The 22230-nt window shown below is 61.2% G+C and overlaps 3 protein-coding genes across 6 annotated transcripts; 2 read left to right on the forward strand and 1 right to left on the reverse strand.

Annotated features, from left to right (window-relative positions):
* Window positions 1-3442: 3442 nt before the first annotated feature.
* SLC10A3 (solute carrier family 10 member 3) lies at window positions 3443-5236 on the forward strand. The gene has a single exon (XM_029068094.2). The coding sequence runs from the start codon at window positions 3572-3574 to the stop codon at window positions 4937-4939; it is 1368 nt and encodes a 455-aa protein (XP_028923927.1). The 5' UTR covers window positions 3443-3571; the 3' UTR covers window positions 4940-5236.
* Window positions 5237-14327: 9091 nt separating this feature from the next.
* UBL4A (ubiquitin like 4A) lies at window positions 14328-17669 on the forward strand. Of its 2 annotated transcripts, none has more exons than XM_029066999.2 (4): window positions 14328-14588; window positions 15680-15860; window positions 16656-16858; window positions 17389-17669. In XM_029066999.2, exons 1-4 carry the CDS (start codon window positions 14541-14543, stop codon window positions 17497-17499), a joined length of 543 nt encoding a protein of 180 aa, XP_028922832.1. In that variant the 5' UTR covers window positions 14328-14540; the 3' UTR covers window positions 17500-17669. The 2 variants fall into 2 exon arrangements, with proteins under 2 accessions (XP_028922832.1, XP_028922833.1); XM_029067000.2 differs by having other exon boundaries at window positions 14333-14588; window positions 15680-15785.
* A 547-nt stretch (window positions 17670-18216) lies between these two features.
* On the reverse strand, window positions 18217-22215 carry LOC114812824 (Krueppel-like factor 15). Of its 3 annotated transcripts, none has more exons than XM_029067139.2 (3): window positions 22120-22215; window positions 20006-20738; window positions 18217-19447 (listed from the first exon to the last, which is right to left on the reverse strand). In XM_029067139.2, exons 2-3 carry the CDS (start codon window positions 20713-20715, stop codon window positions 19285-19287), a joined length of 873 nt encoding a protein of 290 aa, XP_028922972.1. In that variant the 5' UTR covers window positions 20716-20738; window positions 22120-22215; the 3' UTR covers window positions 18217-19284. The 3 variants fall into 3 exon arrangements, with proteins under 3 accessions (XP_028922972.1, XP_028922971.1, XP_028922970.1); XM_029067138.2 differs by lacking the exon at window positions 22120-22215 and adding an exon at window positions 21393-21629; XM_029067137.2 differs by lacking the exon at window positions 22120-22215 and adding an exon at window positions 21271-21629.
* Window positions 22216-22230: the final 15 nt, after the last annotated feature.

A 22230-nucleotide genomic window follows, 5' to 3' on the forward strand; every position in this document is an offset into this window, starting at 1 on the left:
GAGAGTACCAGAGAGGAGACGCGATGCCTATCTTCTAATTGATTTATATTAATGTCTGCCTCCCCTCTAGACTCCCCTCTAATGCCCCTTCTAGTGTACCCTTGTACTCTCCCGGGCGTTTAGGACGGTAAAAGTAAGCGCTCAGTAAATACGATTGACTGACTGACCCTCGAGGAGCTTACAATCCACCCGGGAAGACAGACACTTGCATGATAAATTTGAATGAGTGGCAGATAGGGAATACGTACCAAGTGCCAAGGCTGTAACTAAAATAGATAGATGGCGTGGAAGCAGAAGACCTGAAATGGTGGTCGGCGGGTATGATTGTCATCATTACGGTATTTGTTAAGTACTTATAATGCGTCAAGCACCGTTCTAAGCGCTGGGATAGAAACAAGGTAATCAGGTCGGACACGGACCCCGTCCCACGTGGGGCGCACAGTCTGAGTGGAGGGAGAACAAGTATTGAACCCCCATTTTACGGTGGAGGAAACTGAGGCACCGAGCAGTTGAGCGACTTGCCCAAGGACACTCGGCAGGTACGTGGGGAAGCCGGGATTAGAACCCAGGACCTCTGTCCCCCGGGCCTGGGATCTTCCCACTAGGTCAGGCTGCTTCCTGAATGAGGTGGGGGACAGTAGAGATTACTAGGGGAAGCCCTCCCCTGGGGGAGATGCGATCTTGGAAAGGCCCAGAGGAAAAACTTGATTTTTAAAAGCCTCCAGAGCAGGAGATGGCTCGGCTTCATGTCTCGCCTAAATCCCTCATGCTGCTGCTTAACTCTATCTCATTTTGTTCTGGCCACCTTGTAGTTGGAAAATAACCAATATGTCAGCCCTTTACCTGGATTTGTTCTTTTTAAGCACTTGATATTCACCTCACCCCCCCAGCACTTATATACAGATCTGTAATTTATTTTAATGTCTGTCTTCCCTTCTAGACTATGAATTCCTTTGTGGACAGGGAATGTGTCTAACAATTCTGCTGTACTGTTCTCCCCCAGGTGTATATTCTAGGCCTCTGCACACAGTAAGTGCTCAATAAATACCACTGATGGATTATAGCCACTCTTTTTATATGGTATCTGTTCAGCCTTTACTCTGTGCCCGGCACTGTACTAAGCAGTGGGTTGGATACAAGCAAATCAGTTTGGACAAAGTCCCTGTCCCACCCGAGGCTCACAGTCTTAATTCCCCACTTTACGGATGAGGGAACCGAGGCCCAGAGAAGTAAAGCGACTTTCCCGAGGTCACCCGTGGCAGAGCCGGAATTAGATCCCGGATCCTCTGACTCCCAGGTCCGTGCTTTAGCCGGTAGGCCACGCTGCCTCTCGCTCAGTTAGCATCTCTTCCCGGGCTAAATAATCTTTTAATGATTTTTTTGGCCATCTTTGGGACTCTCCTCCGAGCCTTTTCGCCCCGCGGGGCCCCAAATCGAAATCGGGCGAGCCCCGCGATGGAGGAGGGCCCCGGGGGTCTCCGTGGGGTCTGCCGGGGGACCGGCGAGATCATCTCCGGGGCCGGAGAGTCACCCTCTGACTAAGAGCAATAGGGCGAGTGGGGAAAAGGGCAAACTGGCTAGATAACCTGCACCTCCCACCTGGGGAAGAGGGGCTGCCCCAGGGATTAGCCCCTGACCCCACCGAAGGGCTTTTTACCGGGGGGGAAGAGGAAGTAAGCGAAGAAAGAAACGAAACAGGAAACCGGCAGGTCGGACATTTTTCTGTTCCTTGCCCTGGCTGAGGTATTTTGAAACCGGGGTTGTGGTGAGGCGCCGGGCTTGCTCTTTCCCCACCCGTGTGTCGGCACTCCCGGCCCAGGAGGCGTCTTCCAGGGTGGAGTCCTCCCCAGCTCCGCGCACTTAGGAAACCCAAAGCCTTTCACCCCCGCGCCCTGGAGGGGCACCGAGCTGGCACCTAGCTACCCCCGGGTCCCAGCCCCAGTTCTAGGTCAGTAGGGTCGGGGCTGGGGCACCGGGGTGGGGTGGGGGGGTCTCCCACGGCCACGAGGCTTGAGGGGGCAGCCCCTCCGGCGGCTCTTCTCCCCTCCTCCCCGCTTCTCCTCCCTCCCCTCCTTTTCCTAATCAACCTCAGCCGGACCTACAGTTCCAGCTGCCCTCTGCGTCGTTTCGGGCCTTCTTCTATCTGCTCGTAATAATAACAATAAATTAGGGTGCTTGTTCGCTCATTCAGTCGTACTGAGCGCTTACCGTGTGCAAAGCACTGTACTGAGCGCTTGGGAGAGTACGGTATGAAGCGCTTATTGTGTGCCAAGCCCTCCTGTTCTAAGCACCGGGGTGGATACAAATTAATCTGGGTGGACACAGTCTCTGTCCCACACGGGTCTCAGCCTCTTAATCCCCATGCTACAGATGAGGTAACTGAGGCACAGAGAAGCTAGGTGACTCGCCCAGGGTCACACAGCAGACAAACGGCAGAGCCGGGACTAAAATCCGTATCCTTCTGACTCCCAGGCCTGTGCTCTCTCCATTAAGCCACGCTGCTTCATGCTGCTCCTCTCCCCCATCTCCTGGGGGTGTCCTGGGGGTGTCCACGCAACTGAGGGCACTGGCCTGGCCAAGGCGCCCGGACGGGCAGTGCCGCTTCCACGTGGGTGGATCAGAGTTCAGGTGATCTGACCCCGGGGGAGCTCGGGGGCGAAGGGGAGGAGGAGGAGGAGGGCAAATGTCCATTTCCTTGTCTCGTTGTCCCCGAGCCGGCAACTTCTGAGAAGCTTGTCCTGCCACCCGGCACGGCTCAGGCCGTGCCCTGCTACCGCTCGGTCTCTGGCTCAGGATCCCTGGGATTCACCCACCTTGGGGGCGGTCCTCACGCCAGCGCCCCTCTTCCGGGACCAGATGCCTGAGAGACAGAATGCTGGGAGAGGGTGCCACTGAAATAGGAGGGCATCTCCCGCCGGGGCCCTTAGCGCCGAAGCCGTCGGCACGGGCGGGACGGACGGACCCTCCTTGGTGGCCTCGGCGGGGAAGCGGAGGGCGGGCCGGGCACGGGCCGGCCGAGCACCTATCTCCGCAGGGGCGGGTGCGGGCGGGGCCGCCGGGAGGGCTCCGTGGTGGGGACGCGGGCAGGGCTGCCGCTTGGGCAGGCCCGCCTCCGGGGCGAAGCAGAAGACGATCGGGCAGTCCCGGGACCGTGGAGCACCCACGTGTTCGTGTGTGTGCGTGGACACGTGTGCTCGTTCCCTGAACGGGAGCGGTGTTTTACGAGCGCCGCGGCTCTCTGGGCAGCACGGGGCGCGGAGAGGCAGGAGGGCGTCCGGCAGAGGAGGTTCCAGAGATCTGGAGAGGGTTCCTTCTCTCCATCCTCCCTTCCTTCCTGCCCTCGTCGCCCGAGACCCTTCCCCCCCCCCCCGGGCTGGCTCTCCCCCCCCCCCCCTCCGACCGACCGAGCCCTCTCCTCTCCTCTCCTCTCTCACCAGGAAGGCCCGGAGGGGCCGGGCAGGCCCGCGGCCGCGGCCCAGGCTGGCGGAGAGCGCGGCACCCCCCGGCCCCGGCGGAGGGGATCGATGGTGGTCGGCCCCGGAGGCGGCGGAGCCCTAGGCCCGCCGGCGGCATGGCGTGGGCCGTGCTGTTTGTGGCCGCGTTGGTCTGGGAGGCCCGCGGCCGACCGGACTCCAACGGCAGCGCGGCCCCGGGGCCCGCGAGCGGCGGGGGCTACCTGAGCATCGGGGACGGCTCGGCCCTGGAGTTCGAGTTCCCCGAGCGGAGCCGGGGGATCATGGTGATCTCCAGCCGGTACCCCCGGGGCAACGGGACGGGCCCCGAGCTCCAGCCCGTCTTGACCGTCAGCTCCCTGGACCCGGAGGTGCTGACCATCGAGAACGTGAGCGCCGCCTGCTGCGGGGCCGGGGCCGGGGGCCGGGCCCGGGGCAGCTTCGTGGTGAGCATCCGGTCGGGGCCGGCCGGCCTGGCCCCGCTGCGGCTGCGCCTGCTGGACCGCCGGCGGGCGCTGATCGAGGAGCGGCGGGACTTCCGCATCAAGGTGTCGCCCCCGGAGGGCGACGGCGGAGGGGAGGGGGCCGCCCGGGCCGGGGGCCTGGTCCGCTTCTCGGAGAACCCCGTGCTCTACCTGCTGCTGCCCCTCATCTTCGTCAACAAGTGCGCCTTCGGCTGCAAGGTGGAGCTGGAGGTGCTCCGGGGGCTGGTGAGGCACCCCCACCCCGTCCTGCTGGGCATCCTGGGCCAGTTCATGGTCATGCCCCTGTACGGCTACCTGGTGGCCCGCGCCCTGACCCTGCCCACGGCGCTGGCCCTGGGGCTGGTGGTCACCTGCTCCGCCCCCGGGGGCGGCGGCGGCTACCTCTACAGCCTGCTCCTGGGCGGGGACGTGACCCTGGCCATCTCCATGACCCTCGTCTCCACCGTGGCGGCCACGGGCTTCATGCCGCTGTCCTCGGCCTTCTACGGCCGCCTGCTGGGCGTCCACGAGACCCTCCACGTGCCCTTCGCCAAGATCCTCGTCACCCTGCTCTTCATCGCCATCCCCATCTCGGCCGGCGTGCTGATCAAGTGCAAGCTTCCCGGCCTCTCGCGGGGGCTGCTGCTGCTCATCAAGCCCTTCAGCTTCCTGCTCATCCTCGGGGGGCTCTTCCTGGCCTACCGCATGGGGGCCTCCATCCTGGCCGACGTCAGGCCCCCCGTCGTGGTGGCCGGGGTCACGGTGCCGCTCTTCGGCCTGCTGGCGGGCCACGTCCTGGCCTCCTGCCTGAAGCTGGCGACGCCCCACCGCCGGACGGTCAGCTTCGAGGTGGGCGTGCAGAACAGCCTCCTGGCCCTGGCCGTGCTCCAGCTCTCCTTCCGCCGCCCGCAGGCCGACTTCGCCTCCCAGGCCCCCTTCATCGTGGCGCTCAGCGGCACCTCGGAGATGCTGGTCCTGGTGGTCGGCCACTTGGTCTACAGGAGACTGTACCCCTCCCCCTGAGGCCCCGCGCCCCGCCCCGGGACTCCCCTGAGGCCTCCGGGCCGCCCTCCCCGGTCCGTCCGTTCCCCCGCCGTCCCCACCCCTGCCCGGGGCCCCGCCCCCCCGCTGGGTGAATCACTGGAAACCAAAGGCCTTCTGCCCAACCTGCACTATGCACTCGGAGAGCCCGGGCTTATTTTTGTACCGATGTTTTTATACTCCTGCCTTGGCTCCGGTTACCCGGGCGCCGCCAGGCGGGCCGGGGAGGTCGCCCGCCTGGCGTTCGGGATCCAATAAAGAGGGAGCAGGACACTCTGAGCACGGTCGGTTCCTCGTCGCCGGTCGGTCGGTCGGTCGTGAGAGGGGCGGGCCCGGCTTGGGCGGGGAGCGGGCCGTGAGAGGGAGCTTTGGGCGGGGGGAGCCGGTGGAGCGGAGAACGTCTCGCAGGGCACGGCTTGGCCCTCGGACCGCAAGAGACAGGCGGGGGTGACCTGCAGCCCACCACCCCAACTCCCGTGGCCCGTGGGAGTGCCCTGGCCCCGACTGAGCGAGGCTGGCGAGGTTGACCTGAGGCAGGCGTGACGAGCTGACGCCATCCTCCCCGGGGCCGCGGGCGGGACTCGGGGCCCTGGGAAGTCTGGGAAGACCTTGGGGTGGACTGCTGCTCTCTGGGCGACTTTCCTAGAATCTGGAACAGGTTGGAGGGGGTCTCCGGTCCACCCGATCAGTCGACCGATTGTATCTATTGAGCGCTTACTGTGTGCAGAGCACCGAACTAAGCGCTTGGGAGAGTGTAACACAATGTAACAGACACATTCCCTGCCCACAGAGAGCGTACAATCTAGGTGTCTCCGATTCCCTTCGTCCGTGTGTACGTCCAGAGGATGGGAATCGAGTGGGGGCCTCTAGGGAATTGGTGGTCTTTTCTGAGCATCTGCTGTGTGCGGAGCACTGGACCAGGTGCTTAGGGGACTTATCCAAAAGTAAAAATCACCTTCCGTACCCTCCGGAAGGAGACCCGGTGCGGCTTACTTTGTTTTAGCTGGGGGTCCACGACGGCAGAGTGGTTTCTTCCGGTTTTCAGGTCCCGTTCATCTTTTCCCCTCTCGCCTGGTTTCCGGACACTCTGGGCAAGCTGCCCGTCGGGTACCCTGCCTTCGGCACCCGCTGCTAAGCAGGCCCGGGGAAGCTTGGCCTTCCTGGAGCTTCAGGGTTACTGAAGTTTCCCAGCAGCAACACTTGGGAACTGCCAGTTCCCTTACCTCACTGGGATGATTGTGCGTAGACGAGGTGGGAAGAGGAGGAGGAGGAGGACAGCAAACAAGGGGCAGAGGGCACCCGGGAGCCCTCTGGGAACACCGCCCCGGGAATCGGAAAGAAGGAGCCGTCCCGCCCCGTCCCTGGTCTGCCGGTCCAACCCGGCCTGCCGGCCCAGCCCGGGAAGTGCTCCAGCCTTACGGGGGTGGAGATTTTGGGGCCAGGCCACTCTGAGGGTGTGGGGACTCTCAGGCGGGCTCCTCCTCAGCTCCTCTTGGCTGGGCCAAGGCGGTCCCCCAGCCTACGGGATGGCGAGTGGAGCAGGAGGCGGGACGTATTGATGAGCATGGCTGTGGCCCCGGGCCCTGGCAGGGCTTTTGCCTCGGTTTCCCCTCTGGACTGTGGAGAGGAGCTGGGGGTCTGGGAGCAAGCGGGGCTATGACTACCAGCACGCCATTAGGCTCCTGGGGGCGATGAGGGAGCAAGGGGTCTGGGCTGGGGAGAAGAGGGAAGCACCCCCATCTGCCACTCTTGAGGCTCCACACTGGTCTGAACACAGTCCGCCGCAATTTAGGCTTTTTTAAAAAATGGTATTTGTTTAGCACTTGCTAGGCACCAGGAACTTGTAAGTGTCGGGGTAGGTGCCAGTTAATCAGATTGGACACAGTTCATGTCCCACACAGGGCTCACAGTCCTAATCCCCATTTTATTGAGGAGGTAATTGAGAAGTGAAGCGACTTGCCCAAGGTCACACAGCAGACGAGTGGCAGAGCTGGGATTACAACCCAGGTCCTTCTGACTCCCAGGCCCATGCTCTATCCGCTAGGCCCAGCTGCTTAACATTTCCTCTCTCCCCACTCCCTTCTAGCTCCCCATTAAGCAGTGGCATTTCCTGAGCATGGACGGTGCTCAGAGCACTGTACTAAGCGCCTGGGCGAGCTCCCCTGCTGCCAGGATCGTGCCTTCTTCACTCCGCTGATCTCCTGCATTCTCCAAGATGGCTGATAACCTCCATCCAGTGACACCTAAAGCCTCTTCTCTGTCCTAATCCTTCTAGATCTGCTCACACTTTCCTTTTATGACCTAATTCTTCTAGACCTCGCTCACTCTTTCCTTCTCTGACCTAATTCCTTTAGACCCTGCTCACACTTTCCTTCTCTAGCCTAATCCTTCTAGACTTCACTCGCTCCCTCCTTTTCTCTCCTCGTCCTCCTAGACCTCTCATGCTTTCCTTTGCTGTCATAATCCTTCTAGACTTCACGCACTCTGTCCTTTTCTTTCCTAATCCTTGTAGGCTTCACTCTTTGTCTTTCCTAATCCTTCTAGGCTTCACTCACTCCGTCCTTTTCTTTCCTAATCCTTCTAGACCCCACTCATTCTTTCCTTGGCTGGCCTAATCCTTCTAGACTTCACTCCTTTTCTTTTCTAACCCTTCTAGACCTCACTCATCGTTTCCTTCGCCGTCCTAATCCTTCTAGACTTCACTCCGTCCTTTTCTTTTTTAACCCTTCTAGACCTCACTCATGGTTTCCTTCGCTGTCCTAATCCTTCTAGACTTCACTCACTCCGTCCTTTTCTTTTCTAACCCTTCTAGACCTCGCTCATCCTTTTCTTCGGTCCTAAACCTAGATCTCGCTCTCGCTTTTTTTCCCTGCCCTGATCCTTCTAGACGTCACTCACACTTAGTCAATTGTAATTATTGGGCACTTACTGTGTGCAGAGCACTGTACTAAGCACTGGGCAGAGTACCACACAATACACAGACACATTCCCTGCCTACAATGAGCAGATCCTTCTAGAGCTTGCCAACAGTTTGGAGTCAGCTTTCGACCCTCGTCTCCTCGGATTTCTCTCTGAGCCTGGTTTCGATCCAGGATGCTTACTGAGCGCCTACTTTTTATTGAGCACTTGGTTGAGTGTGAGAGCAAGTAGACACGGCCCTGGCCTCGAGGAGTTTTCAATCCTCCAAGGGCTCTTCGTCCCTCCCCTTGTCCTTTCACGGCTCCCGGTCCATTCCGGGTTCTCTGCTCCTCTCACTTCACGTTCAGTCTCACAAACTCGTCCACTCTCACGGTTTCTTCTAATGTTAATTTTAGACTGCGAGCCCCGGGTGGGACAGGGACTGTGTATCTACCGCAGCACTCGGCATAGTTCCTGGCACAAAGGAAGCGCTTAACAAGTACTAATAAAAACAAAACTATCACCTCCGTGCAAACATCTGACTTTCGTTTCCTCTGGAGCCAGAGAAGCAGTCCCCTCGTGTAAAATGGGGATTAAGACCGTGAGCCTCACGAGGGACACAGACTACGTCTGACCTGATTTGCTTGTAAGAACCCTAGCGCTTAGTACAGTGCCTGGCACGTAGTAAGCGCTTAACAGATGGACCATTTAAGAAAAAGCAAAACCTCTTAGGTCTCCCTGGATATCTCCATCTGGATGACCAGCCCGCCCAATATGAAGTCCTCATCATCCCTCTTAAATTAGCACTGTCATTTAGTAAGGGCTTCCAATGGGCCAAACACTGCGCTGAGCACTGGGAGAGACAGAAAACCCTATTTTTCTGTCCCCGTTAACCTCCCGGCTCCATAAGCCCACCACTTTGGTGTCATTTTTGACTTCTGGCGCTCACACTGAGTCAGTGGAAGGGGTATGGTCTGTTCTGCCTCATTACTTTGCAGATCTGCAGGCTGGCACCGCCACTCTGGGACGTGAAAGCCCCCAGGCCTGGGAGTCAGAGAACCTGAGTCCTGATCCCATCTCTGCCACGTACAGGCTGTGTGACCTTGGGCGAGTCACTTCACTTCTCTGCGCCTCATTTCCCCCACCTACAAATGGGGATTTCATTCATTCATTCATTCAATAGTATTTATTGAGCGCTTACTATGTGCAGAGCACTGTACTAAGCGCTTGGAATGTACAAATCGGCAACAGATAGAGACAGTACCTGCCCTTTGACGGGCTTACAGTCTAATCGGGGGAGACGGACAGACGAGAACGATGGCAATAAATAGAATCGAGGGGAAGAACATCTCATTAAAACAATAGCAAATAAATAGAATCAAGGTGATGTACATCTCATTAACAAAATAAATAGGGTAATGAAGATATATATAGTTGAGCGGACCCGTTCGCCCTCCTACTTAGTCTCTGAGCTCCATGTGGGACCTGATTATCTTGTAAATAACCCAGCGCTCAGCAGAGGGCTTGGCACATGGTAAGTGCTTAACAAATACCATTATTATTATGATGATGATTATTAACCTCCCCGCTATCACGGCCTCCTAACCCACCTCTGTTTCCAGCATCTCCCTCTGCAGTTCCTTGAGTAAACTCCACTAAAACACGGAACCAAATATACTCCCTCCTTCCTCAATTTATCTCCCATTGCTTCTTGTATAAACAGAAACTCTTGACCCTTGTTTCAAGGTTGTCTCTCAGCTGGCTTCCTCCCATCTGCCTATTCTTTTTATCCCGCCACATCTCCTCCCTAACAGGCCTTCTAACTGAACCTCATTGCCAACTCTCCCAACTCCTACACTCTACTTAAGAATAATCATTATCATCATAGTGCTTACTATGTGCCCAGCACTGTTCTAAGCGCTGGGGGAGACACAAGGTAATCAAGTTGGACACCAGTCCCTGTCCCACATGGGGCTCGGAGTCTTACTCCCCATTTTGCAGATGAAGTAACTGAGGCACAGAGAAGTTAAATGACTTGCCCAAGGTCACACAGCAGACAAGTGGCAGAGCAGGGATTAAAACCCTTGACCTTCTTTCAATCAGGGAATCATCTTAATTGAGCACTGTCCTAAGCACTTGGGAGAGTACAATATAACAGAGTTGATAGACACACTCCTTGCCCACAGGGAGTTTATGGTCTCACGGCGGTGGGGGGGGGGGGGGATGACAGAGCGTGGCTCAGTGGAGAGAGCCCGGGCTTGGGAGTCAGAGGCCGTGGGTTCTAATCCTGGCTCCAGCACCTGTCAGCTGTGACTTTGGGCAAGTCACTACACTTCTCTGTGCCTCAGTTACCTCATCTGTAAAATGGGGATTAAAACCGTGAGCCCCATGTGGGACAACCTGCTCACCTTGTATCCCCCTCAGTGCTTGGCACATAGTAAGCACTTAACAAATGCCACCATTATTAAATAAATAAATGTAGAGCACGGGCCTGGGAGTCAGAAGGACATGGGTTCTAATCCCTGCTCAGCCACTTGTGTACCGTGTGACCTTGGGCAGGTCATTTAACTTCTCTGGGTTTCAGTTACTCCCCATTTTGCAGATGAAGTTACTGAAACCCAGAGAAGTTAAATGACAAATACTATTATTATTATTATTAGGACTATTATTAACCTCCCTATCACGGCCTCCTAACCCACCTCTGTTTCAGTTTCGTAGGTAAAATGGGGATTAAGTCTGTGAGCCCCGTGTGGAACAACCTGATTAGATTGTATCTACCCCAGCGCTTACAACAGTGCCTGGCACATAAGAAGCTCTTAACATGTACCATTTAAAAAAAAATGCTGTGGGGCTGATGGAGGGGTGAATAAATCCAGTCCGTAAACTCCTTACGGGCAATAGTGCAAACTCGATTGTACTGAACTTTCCCAAGCACTTAGGGCAGCGCTCTGCACACGGTAGACGCTCAGTACAAACCACTGATCGATCAATTGAGTGATTCAATCCACTGTTCACATCTTCCTCCAAACCCATCTCTCCCCTCCTTCAAAGCCTTCTTAAAAATCTCAGCCCCTCCGAGAGGCACTTTCTGTCGACACCCGCTCCTTCCTCACTTTAGCCTGCGTATATTTGTGCCGGTTATTGATTTATTCATCCGCTTGTCTATTTAGAGATGAGTGAGAGAGTGACTATGGTGGATTTGTCAATTTCAGTCTACCGTCTCTTCCTGGAAACTGAAGGGGATTGGCTTAGGGAAAGAGCCCGGGCCTGGGAGTCAGAGGTCATGGGTTCTAATCCCCATCGGAGATCGGAGAAGCAGCGTGGCTCAGTGGAAAGAGCACGGGCTTTGGAGTCAGGGCTCATGAGTTCGAATCCCAGCTCTGCCACTTGTCAGCTGTGTGACTGTGGGCAAGTCACTTCACTTCTCTGGGCCTCAGTTCCCTCATCTGTAAAATGGGGATGAAGACTGTGAGCCCCACGTGGGACATCCTGATTCCCCTGTGTCTACCCCAGCGCTTAGAACAGTGCTCGGCACATAGTAAGCGCTTAACAAATACCAACATTATTATTATTATCCCCGCTCTGCCGCTTGTCCCCTGGGTGACTTTGGGCGAATCACTTAGCTGCTCTGTGCCTCGATTACCTCACCTGTAAAATGGGATTAAGACTGTGAGGCCTACAAGGGACAACCTGATTACCTTGCCCCGACCAGGACTCAGAACAGTGCTTGGCACATAGAAAGCGCTTAACAAATACCATCATTATTATTATTAGCGGAAAGAGCACGGGCTTGGGAGTCAGAGGATGTGGGTTTTCATCCCGCCTCCGCCACGCGTGTGCTGTGTGACCTTGGGCAAGTCATTTACCTTCCTCTGTGCCTCAGCTACCTCACCTGTAAAATGGGGATTAAGACTGTGAGCCTCACATGGGACAACTGATTACCTTGTATCGACCCCAGCGCTTAGAACAGTGCTTGGCACATAGTAAGCGGTTAATAAATACCATCATTATTATTAGTGTTATTATTATTAAGGGGCTCCGGGGCATTTCCTTCCTGTGCATATTCTCAAGCCCCCATCCAGGCCCTAAATCAGCTCACTCCTTTTTACTTATCCTCGCTCCTCTCTCTCTACACCCCAGCTCACACACTTCATTCGTCTCCAGCTAAACTACTCACGGGGCCTTATTCTAGTAATAATAACAACGTTGGTATTTATTAAGCGCTTACTATGTGCAGGGCACTGTTCTCAGCGCTGGGGTAGATACAGGGTCATCAGGTTGTCCCACGTGAGGCTCACAATCTAAATGCCCATTTTACAGATGAGGTAACTGAGGCCCCGAGAAGTGAAGTGACTTGCCCACAGTCAGCTGACAAGTGGCAGAGGCGGGATTCAAACCCATGACCTCTGACTCCCAAGCCTGTGCTCTTTCCACTGAGCCACGCTGCTTCTCTCTATAATAATAATGGCATTCGTTAAGCACTTACTATGTGCAAAGCACTGTTCTAAGCGCTGGGGGGATACAAGGTGATCAGGTTGTCCCACGTGGGGCTCACAGCCTTAATCCCCATTTTCCACCTGTGGGAACTGAGGCCCAGAGAAGTGAAGTGACTTGCCCGGAGTCACCCAGCTGACAAGTGGGGGAGCCGGAATTAGAACCCACGACCTCTAACTCCCAAACCTGGGCTCTTTCCACTGAGCCACCCTCCAGTGCTTAGTACAGTGCTTAGCATATAGTAAGTGCTTAACACATATAAATTTGTATTATTATTAGGGCAAACCCAAGCACAAATACCAAATATCACAATTATGAATGTGTTTTAGTGTCCCACGCCTCTGCCGGATTGAAAGCTCCTTGTAGGCGGGATCGTTGCAACAAATTTTATTGTACTCCCCCCAGGTGCCCATCACAGTGCTCTGTACACGGCAGGCATCCAGCACAGTGCTCTGCTGACAGTAGTACCCTACTCTACACACACTGGGAACACAGTGAATGCTATTGATAGGTTGATCGATGCAGGGCCGTGCGCACGATAGCTGGGGGAAGCAGCATGGCTCAGTGGAAAGAGCCCGGACTCGGGAGTCAGAGGTCATGGGTTCGAATCCCGGCTCTAATAATAATAATAATAATGTTGGTATTTGTTAAGCGCTTACTATGTGCCGAGCACTGTTCTAAGCGCTGGGGTAGACACAGGGGAATCAGGTTGTCCCACGTGGGGTTCACAGTCTTAATCCCCATTTTACAGATGAGGGAACTGAGGCACAGAGAAGTGAAGTGACTTGCCCACAGTCACACAGCCGACAAGTGGCAGAGCTGGGATTCGAACTCATGAGCCCTGACTCCAAAGCCCGTGCTCTTTCCACTGAGCCACGCTGCTTCTGCCACTTGTCAGCTGTGTGACTTTGGCTGAGTTGCTTAATGAGAATGTTGGTATTTGTTAAGCGCTTACTAGGGGCAGAGCACTGTTCTAAGCGCTGGGAGAGATAAAGGGTCATCAGGTGGTCCCACGTGGGGCTCACATTTTTCAATCTCCATTTTTACAGACGAGATAACTGAGACCCAGAGAAGTGAAATGACTTGTCCAAGGTCACACAGCAGACAAGGGACGGAGTCGGGATTCGAACCCACGACCTCCGACTCCCAAGCCCGGGCTCTTTCCACTGAGCCACGCTGTGCCTCAGTTCCCTCATCTGTAAAATGGGGGATGAAGACTGTGAGCCTCACGTGGGACAACCTCATTCCTCTGTATCTACCCCAGCGCTTGGAACAGTGCTCGGCACATAGTAAGCGCTTAACAAATACCGACATTATGATTATAATTATCATTATTATTATCATTAATAGTAATAATAATGTCTCTTCAGGCAGCCAGAGGAAGTCCCTGCAGGGATGGGATGGACCTGATTATCATTATTAATGAATTATTTATGATGATGATGATGACGTTGGTATTTGTTAAACGCTTACTATATGCAGAGCACTGTTCTAAGCGCTGGGGGAGATCCAGGGTCATCAGGTTGTCCCTCCTGAGGCTCACAGTCTTCATCCCCATTTTACAGATGAGGGAACTGAGGCACGGAGAAGTGAAATGACTTGCCCACAGTCACACAGCTGACAAGTGGCCGAGCCGGGATTCGCACTCATGACCTCTGACTCCAAAGCCCGTGCTCTTTCCACTGAGCCACGCTGTTTCTCTAATTTTCTATTTATAATTTGCCTATAATAATATAATATAAGGAATAATAATGATAATGATGATGATGATGATGATAATAATAATAATTAATAATAATGATCCGGTCCCTCCCTGCCGGCAGGGACTCGCTCGTGCTGCCCGGGGAGACTGGCGCGCCGGGGGTGCCCTGTGGCTCGGAGCCGCTGGCTCCCCCCGTCCGGCAGGGGGCGGTGTCGGCCGTCTGGGCGTCGCCCCTCTAGCCCCGCGGCGGCCCTCGCCGGCTCCGGCGCCATTGGCGGGCGGAGTGGGGCCGTTGGGCCGGAAGTTCTGTCGATGGCGCGAGGGTCCGCGCGGGAGGGGCCCCTCTAGCCCCCGTTGGGGGGCCCCCAATTCTATGGCTCCCGCCTCTTAAAGGCTCGGCGCGCCGCCGCCCCGCCTCCCAGTCCCGCCGCCGCTCTCGCCCCGCTCGCTCTGCTCCTGCGCTGGGGATCGAGCTGAGCCGCCGCCGACATGCAGCTGACGGTGAAGGCGCTCCAGGGCCGGGAGTGCACCCTCCAGGTAGCCGTCGCCCGCCGTGAAGGGACGGGAGGGGGGAGCTTGGCGCCGCTCTCCTCAGCCCGGGACCCCCGGGCCGTCGCTGGAGGGGGGGGGGGAGGGGAGGGGGCGTCTCGGGCCGTCGTGGTGGGGAGGGGGCGAGGAAGGGGGGGGGTCCCGCTGCCCCTGAGGGGAGATGGGGGAGGGGGGTCCGGCCTGTCGTTGGTTGGGGGGGGTCCTCGAGCTGTCGTTGGGGGGAGGAGAAAGGGGGTCGCGCTGTCCGTTGATGTGGGGGACGGGGGACCCGCGCGCTCCTTGGTTGGGGGGAGGGGGGCCCCATGGAGGGCAGGTACGGGGCCCCACGGGGGGAGGGAGGGAGAGAGCGAGGGGGCCCCACGGGGGGCAGAGAGGGAGGAGGGCCCCATGGGGGGGGGGAGGGAGAGAGGGAGACAGAGAGGGGGCCTCACGGGGGGCAGGTAAGGGGCCCCGTGGGGGGCGGGGAGGGGAGAGGAGGCCCGCGCCGTCGCTAGGGGGGCGGGGAAGAAGCTCCGGCCGTTGCTAGGGGGCGGGGCCGCGCGCCGTCGCTAGGGGCGGGGAGGAGGACCAGGCCGTCGCTAGGGAGCGGGGAGGAGGACCAGGCCGTCGCTAGGGGGCGGGGGCCACGCGCCGTCGCTAGGGGGCGGGGCGACGCGCCGTCGCTAGGGGGCGGGGACCAAGCCCAGGCCGTCGCTAGGGAGCGGGGAGGAGGACGGCGTCGGGTGCAGGGTCCCGGGCCGTCGCTAGGGGGCGGTGAGGAGGACGGCGTCGGGTGCGGGGTCCCGGGCCGTCGCTAGGGGGCGGTGAGGAGGACGGCGTCGGGTGCGGGGTCCCGGGCCGTCGCTAGGGGGCGGTGAGGAGGACGGCGTCGGGTGCGGGGTCCCGGGCCGTCGCTAGGGGGCGGTGAGGAGGGCGGGTGCGGGGACCCGGGCCGTCGCCAGGGGGCGGGAGGGGGCCGGCGGAGAGTGAGTTAATGGCCCCCCATCGATGGGTTAATGAGAGAGTGGATCGATCGCTGGGGACGGGACCCCGACCCCTCCCCACCTCCGGGTCCCCCACCCCCCCGTGTCCTCCCCCAGGTGTCGGAGGACGAGCCCATCTCCACGCTGAAGCGTCTGGTCTCCGAGAAGCTGAACGTGCCGGTCGGCCAGCAGCGCCTGCTCTACAAGGGGAAGGCCCTGGCAGGTACCACCCCCGACCCCCGACCACCGCAGGCACTCCCATTTACCCGGCGCGTGGAGGAAGGATGCACGGCGCCGTGTACGCGAGAGTAGAGCGTAACGGAGCTGGGGGACGCGTCCCCTGCCCGCGAGGAGCTTGCGGTCCAGAGGGGGACCCAGACCGATCCGTGGATGACGGCTGGGTACCCAAGCGCCGGGGGGCGGAGGGGAGGGGTGGAATAAAGGAGTAAATCGGAGCCACGCAGGAAGGAGTGAGAGAAAAGGCTTAGGCGGGGAAGGCGTCTTGGAGGAGGTGTGCCTTCGATAAGGCTTTGAAGGTGGGGGAGAGTCATTGCCCGGCAGCTGTGAAAAAGGGGGGGCGTCCCGAGTTAGAGGCGAGTCTGGGGCGAGGGAGACGGGATCGAGGGACAGGGAGAAGGTTAGCATTAGGGGAGCGAAGCGGGTGGGCTGGGTTGTAATAGGAGAGCGACACCTCCGCCCCGGCTAGGGTGCCTTTTTTTTTTCCTTTAATGGTTTTAAGCCCTTACTAGGTGCCAAGCACTAGACACACAATAATCAGGTTGGACTCCGTCCCTATCCCATCTGGGGCTCACGGTCTAAACCAGAGGGAGGAGGATCCGTCCTGCGTCTTTACACGTGAGGCAACTAAGGCACCGAGAAGTTAAGTGACTCACCCAAGGCCACACGGCAACAACAGCAAAAAGCGGTAGAGCCCAGATCAGAACCCAGGTCCCCCACCTCCCAGGCCCGGGCTCCGTTCACGGCTTCCGGACCGTCGGAGGGTCGGGTTCGCCTGAGGTGCGGGTGGGAGCGCGGGGCCCCCGGGGGGGACGAGGAGGTGCCCACCCCACAGTAGCCAGTCCGGTCCCCGCAGATGAGAACCGGCTGTCGGACTACAACATCGGCCCCGACTCCAAGCTGAACCTGGTGATCAAACCGTCGGAGAAGGCGTCTCCCGAGGAGCCCCCCCGTCCGCTGTCTCCGCAGCCCCACGCCCTGTGGTGCTTGGTGGCCCAGGTCCTGGCCCGCCATTTCAGCACCGCTGATGCCGAGAGGGTCCTGGAGCAGCTGCAGAAGGTGGGTCCCGGGTGTGCCAGTCTGTGGGCTGGGCGGGGGGCAGCTTTCGGCCTGGGAAGGGGGTGAGCTGGAATTCTCCCCCCACCCCCCAAAAAGTCCCGGCTACTCGCCCCTGGGGCTGCCGTCCGAGGGCAGGACCAGGCCGCGGCTCCAACGCCTCCGCTACTGTGTTACTGTTATCATCGCTGTTATTTTTAATGGTTTTTGCTAAACGCTTACTAGGTGCCAGGCGCTGTACTTAGCGGTGGAGTAGATTTAAGCTGATCGGGCCGGGTTCGTTCCGTGTCTCACTTGGGACCCACCGTCCTAATCCCCGTTTTACAGATGAGGGTAGCGAGCCCCAAGCTCACACAGCGGAGAAGGGGCGGAGCCGGGATGAGAACCCAGGTCCTCCCGACTCCCAGTCGGCCACGCGGTTTCTCCACCGACTTCTTTAATCGACCTCGGAGAGGGCCGACGGGGGGATGGTGGTCGTAGACTGAATTTGTCAGGGGGTCAAAGGCCAGCGTAACCTCTCCTCCCCTCCCCAGGACTACGAGAGGAACCTGCGCGTGCTGAGCCTTGACGACATCGAGCGCTTGGCCTCCCGCCTGCTGCACCCCTCCGTGGCCGAGGCTGTGGAGATGGGCTTCCTGGACTAGGATCGACGACGGGCGGGACGGGCGTGGACGGGCCGCCGCCTCACAGCCACCCCCGCTCCCCAACCCGCTCTGAGCCACCGGCCCCGGGCTGAGGGGGCCGACGGCCGAGGGCCGGGCCCGGGGCCTCTCTGTGGTATGACCCCTCGATATTAAAGGTGGCACCTATGTGACCAGCTCTCGGTGTGTGACCAGCGGCGCCGGGGCCAGAGAGGGGGAGGGTTGGGGGCCGGGTCTCGGGGGTGGGGTGGGACGAGCTGAGTCGGGGGGGTGGAGGCGAGGGTGGCTGGAGGACGCAGGCTGGAAGGAGACGGGGTGGAGCGGCCGCTCGGTGTCGGGCCGGGGAAACCCGGGGCTCTGACGTGGGGTCTTTACGAGAAGGTTGGGGGAGCCACCTGAAGGGCTGGGAGGTGAGCCCGTCCACACCCACCTTCCTCCAGGGGAAGGGTGCCGGGGAGGGCTGGGCGACGGCCGCTTCGCCGGGGCCAGTTGTGCCCCCGGAGTCGCCACGGGAGGCTAAGGCCGGCCACGCGGCTGGAGGCGAGACTCTCTTCGGTGGGTCCTGCTGGCCAGCCAGGCCGCGGGCCGGCAAGCTGGAAGGACCAGCGTGAAGAGGGGGGAAGAAGGGTCAGAAGACAAGCTGGGGCCTTCCCTTCCCTTCCCCAGGGGTGCCCCCTCTACCAGCCCTCCTGGGGACTCAAGGAAGACGGGGGCAGAAAAGTCTTTCTCCACCCCATTTTAATGTACAAAGAGCCGCTAGCAGCGGGAGAGGGAGAGGGTGTTGCCGGCCCCCGCTTCCTGGCTGCTGCCAGAGGCAGTTTAATGGCCAAGCTGCCCATTCGGGCCTCCCCGCGGCCCGCCCTGGCGGAGGAGCCGGGGCGTGGGCGGAGCCGGGACCCCCCAGCCGGGGACGCAGGCTCCCAGATGCGGGGACAGATGCAAAACCCAGATGTTTACAGATCTCTGCGTGCGCGTACAGACACACAGGCACACGGTGTGACTTCCCGACCACACAAAGGCCTTTCCGGCCCAGGTTCCCGGCGGGACCTCGGCTGGTGGGCTTTCCCACCCAGCAGTGGGCCCGGGCCCCAAGTGGGCCCCGGGGAGCCTGATGACAGACACTCCCGCCTCACTCCCCCAGCCCTCGCCTCTCTCCTAGCAGAGTGGGGCGGCACCTCCCCGCGCACAGCCTCTCGGCGTCCCGGTTCAGAGAGCGGGTGGCCGTTCCGGAGGCCGGGGCTGCCGGAAGGGAGAAGGGCCTGGTTTGGCCCAGGCCCCTGGGGACACACCGGCCCTGGGGAAGAGGGCCCTGAGGCCCGCGGGGGCGGGCCGAGGCCGGACCCCCTCTCCGGGACCGGCACACCCCCTCCCCGTCAAACCGGGGAGCCGACCTTCCGGAGTCTCCGATCTACGAGCGAGGCCCGGGCCCGGTCCGCCGAGGCGGCCCGCGGCCCGGGGAGTCGGGCGGCCCGGTGGGGATCCCCGGGTGTTTGCAGGGAGGGGGGGATCGGTGCTGGAGTCAGCCTTCGGTCCTGGGGGACACGGAGCCGGTCAAGCCCCCTCCCCGGGCTGCCTCCGGAGAGCCTCGTCTCTCCCGAGGCTCCCCAGGGGAGGCCGTGTCCGTCTCCATAAATAGCTTTTATTCTTAGTAGCGTGCCGAGTTTTCCCAATAAATATCCCCGTCAGTGCGACTCAGAGCCCCGGAGGCGGGCCGGGCCGGTCCGGGGGGGCCCAGCTGCGGCCCGGGCGGGGGGCGGCTGAGGTAGGGGAGGGCCGGGGCGGCTCGGGTCAGCGCAGGGCGGGCCGGGCGGTGCGGGGGAAACGGTGGACCTTGCTGTGCTTGGCCAGGTGGTCGCTGCGGGCGAAGCGTTTGTGGCAGACGTGGCAGGGGTACGGCTTCACGCCCGAGTGAGAGCGCCGGTGTCGCAGGAGCTCGTCGGAGCGGGAGAACCTGAGAGGAGACCGGGCTGTGGGAGGAGGCGGGGCTCGGGGGGGCTGCGGACCACCCCCCTCCCGCCCCGGGCAGCGGGGAGGGGGGCCGAGGACCCCCGGGGTCCATTGCCGACGCCGCGGTGTCCAAGGGGAGGGGCAACTCTCGGGGCCCCGTGCCCTCTTTTTGTTCTTTAGGTATTCAGGCGCCCAACTAAGCAGTGGGGCAAGCTAATCAGGTCGGACGCTGTCCGGGTCCCACCTAGAGCTCCCGGTCTTCGTCCCCGTTTTACGGATAAGGGAACGGGCCCGGAGAAGCCAAGTGACCGGCCCGAGGTCACACAGCGGTTGAGGAGCAGAGCTGGGATCCAAACCCAGGCCTCCCGACTCCCAGCCGGGCGCTCTGTCCATTAGGCCACACCCTGTTCCCCTCCTCCTCCTCCTCCTCCGCCCGGCGTCCCCTCGCCCCCGCCCCGTGAGCACTGACCTCCAGTGCCCCGTCGTCCCCCGCCAGCGGGCAGCGCCCGCTCGCCCGGCCCCGGCCCCGGCCCGCCCCCTGCCCCGCTGCGGGGGCACTGACCTCCAATGGCAGCCGGGCCAGTTACAGGCGAAGGGCTTCTCGCCCGTGTGCCGCCTGCCGTGGGCCTTGAGGTGGCTGCTCTTGGTGTACACCTTCCCACAGCCGGGGTGGCCGCACCGGTGCACCTTGAGGAGCTCGGCCGGGCCGAGGCGAGGCAGGCGGGTGGCCCCGGGCCCCGGCTCGCTCTGGGTCCCCTGGCTGGGCACCGGGGCGATGCGGATGAACTGGCGGGCGGGCGGGGCGGCCGCGGGCGGAGGCAGCAGGGCGATGCTCTGGAGCTGCAGCAGCACCCGGGTGACCTTGAGATCCGGGGGTCCCGCCGACGCCCCCGCCCCCTTGGCGTCCCGGGCCGGTCGGAGCTGCAGGAGCACGGGCACGCAGCCCACCACCGGGGCCGCCGGGCCGGGCGGCGGGGGGGCCGGGGGCGCCGCCGGGCTCATCTTCTCCTGCAGGAACTCCTCGATCTCGTCCAGGGTGGGCTGGAAGCCCAGGGCGGCCTCCCCGGCCTCCCAGACGCCCTCCCGGGGCGGCCCCCACGGGGGCCCCCCGCCCGCCGCGGCCTGGGACAGCAGGAACTGGAGGATGGAGTCGGGGCGCTGGGGGCGGCCGCCCCTGGACGGCTCCTGCGGGCCCGCGGGCAGGGGGGCCGAGACCCCGGCCGGGCAGGGGCAGTTCATCGCGCCGGTCTCGCCGTCGCTGGGGTAGCGCATCGGACGGCCGGCTCGGGGGGCACCTGCGGGAGCAAGGACAGGCGCCACGGGTGGCGTGACGGGCGCTGTGGGGAGGGGCAGGTGGTGCCCGACACCCCCTCCCCCGCTGAGAGGGCCCGCTGCCCTCGGAGATGGAAGCGGAGAGAGGTGACTCGGCCCGGGGCCCACCTGTCCCCTTCCCGGCCAGCGGGAGAGGGCCCTCCCCGTCCGGCCCGGCGCGGGCGGGCGGGGAGCTGGACGGGAGGACGACACGGGCCTGGCCGTAGGCCTCACAGCTGCCAGGTTCCCAGAGCCTCCCCCGCACCCGCCGCCCGCATCCGGTCGAATTCCCAAAGCCACGCGGGCACGGCGGAGTGCCCGTGGGATGCCTCCGGGCTCCCGCCCTGCTGCGACTTCTTCGCCGGGTCCCCGAGCGGCCCGCTCCGCGGTCTGCGGGCCCGGTCCCCGGGGCCCGGGGGGCGAGGCCGCAGGTCATCCTGAAGCCCTCCTGCCCCCCGAGGGCCGTCGCCCTCCCACCTCACCCCTCACCGCTTTGGCAGGGAAACCGAGGCGTACGTTGGGGGACGGGAGCCGTGACCTCCGGGTGAGCACCTCGCTGGGGAACCCGGGAGTCCTCTTCCCAGCCCTGCCCCATCACCGGGCCGCCCGGGGCCCAGGTGAAGCGGCGGATAACTCACTCACTGTCACGGTGCGGGCGGGCCGGGGGGGGTGGGGTGGGGAGGCCTGAAATCCTCGAGCCCCTGAAATGGTTTTGTTTGCAGGCTCAGCCTTTGCTCCTCACCACTTGTGCCTCTCCCTCCCCTTGGAGGCCTGGTAAAGCTCGGCGCTCGGGGAATGATTAACCTAGGGCCGGCCGGGCCTGCGAGGCCTGCCCGGGTTGGGTAGGACAGAGGGAGTGGGTGGGGCCTGGCGGCACACCCTGGATTTGGGTGCTGGGGTCCCCCCCCACCCCGGGTCTACCCCCTGCCCTTCCCTCCCTGGGGTTCCCAGGGCCGGTCCCGGGACACCCCCCATCCAGCCTGCGCGGTGCCCCGTCCCGCCGGCGGCTCAGAAGGGCCCGGGGGTCCGGGGAGGGTATTTTGGGTGCGACGAGGGGGGCGGGCGGATGTCGCTGGCCTCTCTCTTCCCTGGTTCCCCCGCTGGCCTCGGGAGCTGTTTTTCCCCTGTCCCTCTTTCCCCCTACCCCCCGGGTGGACTCGGCCGAGGTTTCGCAAACTTCAAACACACGGGGTCAGAGGGCAGCGGGGGCCTGCGTCAGCAGGGGTGACAGGGCCCGGGAACAGCAGGAGACGCGCGCCCTTGAGAGCGGGCAGCATTCCAGCCCCCGGGGTCGACCCCCGTGTCTGCCTCGGCCGCCCCGTGTTTGCTCCCCCCTTCCCCCCCAACTGGGGACCCTTCACTCACTCCTGTCATTACTCCACCCCTGTCTCCCGCCACCGGCTTCAGCCCTGTCGTCCCCTCTCTGATCCAGCGCCGGTTCCTTCTCCTCTCCGGCTGTTTACCCTCCGTATAGTC

This window comes from Ornithorhynchus anatinus, chromosome 6 (genome assembly GCF_004115215.2).
Source record: "Ornithorhynchus anatinus isolate Pmale09 chromosome 6, mOrnAna1.pri.v4, whole genome shotgun sequence".
NCBI classification, from domain to species: Eukaryota; Metazoa; Chordata; class Mammalia; order Monotremata; family Ornithorhynchidae; genus Ornithorhynchus; species Ornithorhynchus anatinus.